General features: G+C 35.9%; 1 protein-coding gene across 7 annotated transcripts in view; it reads right to left on the reverse strand.

Annotated features, from left to right (window-relative positions):
- LOC138028549 (protein C-ets-2-like) overlaps positions 1-4,148 on the reverse strand; it is a 20,489-nt gene extending 16,341 nt beyond the window's left edge. For 2 of the 7 annotated variants that reach the window (XM_068876138.1, XM_068876141.1), the window contains exons 1-4: positions 3,949-4,148; positions 3,661-3,788; positions 3,034-3,218; positions 1,538-1,625 (exon numbers count right to left, since the gene is read on the reverse strand). In XM_068876138.1, the coding sequence (XP_068732239.1) occupies positions 1,538-1,625; positions 3,034-3,180 (235 nt within the window). In that variant the 5' untranslated portion in view covers positions 3,181-3,218; positions 3,661-3,788; positions 3,949-4,148. The remainder of the gene's footprint in view (positions 1-1,537; positions 1,626-3,033; positions 3,219-3,660; positions 3,789-3,948) is intronic. The other 5 variants (XM_068876140.1, XM_068876143.1, XM_068876136.1 and 2 more) reach the window with 5 other exon arrangements.
- Between the last annotated feature and the right edge of the window lie 852 nt (positions 4,149-5,000).

Consider the following 5,000-nt stretch of genomic DNA (forward strand, 5'->3'; position numbering starts at 1 on the left):
GGGGTATTTACTTTGTTTCATTTCTTTAAATGAAACAGATTGTACTCACTTATGATTCAGAGTCTACTCAAGGGCAACATTTCAATCGGTCACATGAATCATCGTAATTGGCACTTATTTTGGTATGCATTTTGCCTGTCAAAAAAGCCTCTTTTGACTATGCCATTTTTTGCTGAAAGAAAGCAAAGTTCTGATTCATACTTGAAGGCTAGAAATCTTGTGAAAACTTCTTTTCATCAATAAATAAACTGCAACTTAAGTTTTCACTAATCCAGGATTACCATAACCTCAATTTAATGAAGTGCCCAGGAAATTAGGAAATCGGTTCGTGTATTAAGGGTTCTTTATAACGAAAACCTTGATAAAATGAATTTGCGGAAAAACAACCAGAATGTTCATTATATCGAGGTATAATTAATCAATGATATTTGTTTTTTAACCCGTTGACACCCAAACTGGCCTCAACCGGCCAGACTTAGTATTTTACTCTATAACGCCAGACGATTTTACTCGTCAATGGGGAACCAAGGGTTAATCCAAAAACAGTCCCCATTAAGCCTTTGACACTCAAACCAATCTGAACTGGCCAGACTCAATCAATGGGGAACCCCGGGAGTCAGTGGTTAATGATATGTTACGTTGCGCTACCCAGCATTTCAGGATCTGAACGATTACTTCTTCCTGGTGTGTTTCACTTGCTTTTAAAACATGGAGGAAAAATTTCAGTGGAAGTGGCTGGAAAATTTAATGGAGAAACAAGGACATTGGACTGGAAATTCCGGCTACTTATACCTTTTACCACAAGAAGCCTTCAAAAATGAAGAAGTTAATAGAACTAGTAAGAGACAAAGCCAGATAAAGCAGATTTGTAGATGTGTCAATATTGGCAGTCTTTGCATAAATTTATAATGAGCTGTTCCTGTAACTGTGAAGTTGTTTTATAGTTACAGGATTAATGGGAGTCATCCTTGTTGTTATACTTCGCATTTATCTTTTGTTAAGTTTTGACATTTCTTTGTTATATCGGAGTACATTTTACGTCTGGGCTTCTTGGTTGTGTTCGTTATAACGAGGATTTTGCTATATTGAGGTTCGTTGAACTTCGTTATATAAAGGTTTGTTAAATCAAGGTTCCACTGTAACTACATGTAACTTAATTATTGGGCTTTGAACACCTGTGTCCAGGAGTAAGTATTTGAAGCTCAATGATTAAAACTCCTGAGATTCTGATTTCTCCACTTGGACCTTAACAGACCATTTTACAATTCTGTCCTCAGTTAACAGGCCATTGAATAAAAGAGAGGCCAGAGTTGACCTTGCTTTGATACAAACTTCAAAGTTTTTCTTATGTAAATCATGTTGTTGTACATAATGCTGACGAGGTTCTACTTTAATACCTAGCAAAAGCAACGAGGTTGGTATCAAACAAGGTCAACTCTAGCCTCGATTTTATTCAAAGGCCTGCTAACTGAGTACAGAACTGTAAAATGGTCTATTTGTGCCATTTCATATCCAGTGGAAAATAGTCACAACTCACCATTTACAACAACTTTGAGTACTAGTGTCTGTTGAGATTCTTGGTCCACAATACTCTCATCTGGCAAAATCGCTTGAATGGAACTTACCTTAAGAAGAATAATACGAAATAAAGACCTCAACAAAATGGCCAAGCAATTACAGCCAAATCAAAGGTCTCGTTTTCTTTCTCACCATGCACAACTTCTGTTGTCTCAAAATAATTTTCACTAACGCAGTACAGAAGGAAAAAAAACAGGCAAATGGAAAGACAAATTATAAATATTTCAATGATAATTATGGGATTTGACTCCTGGATTCAGAGTCATATGTAGATTAACTACATTGGTCTTCTATTCTTGTCTCATTGGTGTTCCTTTAAGAACTTAAGTTTTCTGCTATCAGCAAATCTAAACATTTGATTTCATGAGTAGCCCTCCAAGTATTCATTAAGTAAAGCATTAAATTTGTGCTTGGCGATGTAATCTTGATACTTTAATCACTCAATGATGTCCCCATTACCCCTTTGACGCCCAAACCGTATTTTACTCTGTCTAACACCAGACAATTTCACTCGTCAATGGGGAACCCCTGGGAGTCAATGGATTAATAGAAAGTTGATTATCATTATTATTATTATTAAAATAAATTTAAGACAAAAAACACAAACAAAATACATGTTTCGGCATTACTCATGCCATCATTAGTTTAATTAATTTAAATCTACAAACCTCTCTCGCTTATACACGTTACAATTAGAGAATGTTAAAATTTAAAATTTGGTTACAATGACGGTTATATTTTGAAAAGATGATACAAACATAACATATGCGCTAAACATACAGTTACAGCATAATTATAATAATTTTTGTTTTTTGTAAGTTGTGCATGCACATATTTTATGTTATGTTATGCAACTTTTTATCATCTTTTCAAATATAACCGTCATTTAAACCAAATTTTAAGTTTTAAATTTTAATGTTTTCCAGTTGTAATGTATATAAGAGAGAGAGGTTTGTAGATTTAAATTAATTAAACTGATGATGGCATGAGTCATGCCGAAACATGTCTTTAAAAAGTTGGTTTCGTATGTCTTAAAATTATTATGATTTTGTCATTGTCTCGAAGTTATTCTTCTTATTATTATTACTATTATTATTATTATTATTATTATTATTATTATTATTCAGAAATATGGAGGCGGTCCTTCTCCAATCACTTGAGAAATTATTTATGTTTTCTGGGTAGTGCAAGTTCAATTTCTCGCCTCACTGAAAGATAGTTGACAGCCTTCTGTCAGTTGGGATTCTTAAATGTTTCATGTGCTTTTTGTCAATAAACTGTTTCGTGAATTTCCCCTGAAATAGCTCCCTAAGGAAGGGGGATCAATTATACCCTAGGGAACATTCAAATGATGTTTATATGTTTTGGGGATTATAAATTTAGGTTAGACTTGAGGTACTCATGCATGTAATGTCAGCACCAAAGAACATCATAGTCTTATTCAAAATGTTTTACCTCAGCGTCATTGAAAAGAACAATGTAACCATCCAGCTGTCTGTCTAGCTTCTCCTCCAAGAGATTCCTCACTTCACCAGCCGAGCATGTGACATTGCACTGTAATTGTGTAGTGACGATCCCACGAAGACCTCCATCAGTTTCCATTCCGCTGCTGGGATACAGTTATCACAAAGATTGAAAACCTACGAAAAATCCAGCACATTAATTAATTTCACAGATTACAAAAATCATAAAAGAAAATTAAGGGCAAAGCAACAGCGAAATCAAATTTCACTTTGTTTACACTGACTCAATGTACGTACGATGATGGCTTTGATAACAAAGGTCGTGAAGCATTCATTACACGCTGATCAGAAGTTATGTTTGAAGTAACTGCAAATAAGTCCTTTTTATATAACTATACCACAAGGAAACTTCTCTCTCTCTCTACCAAACACGAGAAAAGACAATCGACAAAAGACTTTCGCGCCATAAATTGTTTCGAACATCGCTTTACTTCCGATCAATTGACATTGACGAAATTAAATTAGTAAGACGAAAGTAAAAAATGTAACTAAAGGATGAACCATTCGGTTGAAAATAAGAGTTCACGTATGATACTATTACATAGAATAATAGGCTTGCCTGCAACAATATTGCACGAAAGTCGCCTGGTAGCCTGGTGGCTCGCTCCTTTCCTGTTTACAATTAGCAAAGCGACCGTGAAAGACCAACTTTACTTCCTTCGGTAACAAAGTACAGTCTCAACACTGCTGTAGAGGCAAAACAGATCATAAAAAAATGAAGCAATAACAACAAAGAATCATTTCCACTAAACTGTCTTATGCCTACAACTGAAGATATCAGAAAAGGGGAAAAGCAATGCAGCGTGTATTTCCGCTCAACGCGAACGCGTTGTGAGCGCGATTTTACCTGTATCATCTTTCCGCCGGAAGCTCACTTGAATTCACTTCAAATCAATCCTTGTTTTGGTACAAACAGAACCATAAACGATTTCTCGTTTAAAGTTCACGCGATGTTTTGCGTAAAATCCAAAAGTTCCTGTAATTTTTGCTGGATTTCTTCCCACGTACGATGTTTGAAGCACCTGGCAAGAAACTGGATGTGACGTCACATCAACTTCCTCTTACATTTAGACTCGCTCCGACGGAAGGTAGAGTGATGACACTGGGAACAAGTTTGCTTCGATGGTGAAGGCTCTTTAGAGGTACAGAGGTGTTCTCCTACCTTCTCGTCTCCACGAAATTTTTGATGGGAATTCAGGGGCACCCAAATAAGGTGTTACGCAGTGGAAATAGCCCACTTTCGATATATAAAATTTCAGTCGTAAACAAAAGGTATCATCTCGAGGCTCTGGGGAATAAACTCGTACAAATCCTTATATTTATTCCCCAGAGCCTCGATATGATGCCTTTTGTTTCGGGCTGAATTTTAATATATCGAAATTGATCTATGCAGCTGGCTGGCAAGTTATTAATTTTCATGCTCTTTACCGTTATTATTTCAATCTGTGCTGGCTGGATGAGAACAGAAACTGGAAGAGGCTGCAAGAGAACTCGTACACGAGGTCAGCTCGCTGGTTACCTTTCACATGTTGTGAAAAAACAACCTGTTTTGGCCGGTTTAGCGAGCGGTTTAGATTCACGTTCTTTGCTGGCCGGGAACCGGTGACAAAGTCGGCTGGGAGTCCCTTAATATCTAGCTGGGAGCTGGAATTTTGCTTATAATCATCTTAAGAGTGCATAACACCTTTTTTTCCTAGCAAAATTAAAATATTAGAAAATTTAAAAATGTTTCATTGGTGTTTTTTCCTATTACTATGCATTTTGGAAATAATATTCGTTGGGTGCCCCTGATTATTATTATTATTATTATTATTATTATTATTATTATTACTGTTAATATTTGATACTGTCAATATTTAGCTCTTATTAACCGAACAGGAGGTCTGTATGGAGAATATA

Source organism: Montipora capricornis, chromosome 13 (assembly GCF_036669925.1).
Source record: "Montipora capricornis isolate CH-2021 chromosome 13, ASM3666992v2, whole genome shotgun sequence".
In the NCBI taxonomy this organism is placed as follows: Eukaryota; Metazoa; Cnidaria; class Anthozoa; order Scleractinia; family Acroporidae; genus Montipora; species Montipora capricornis.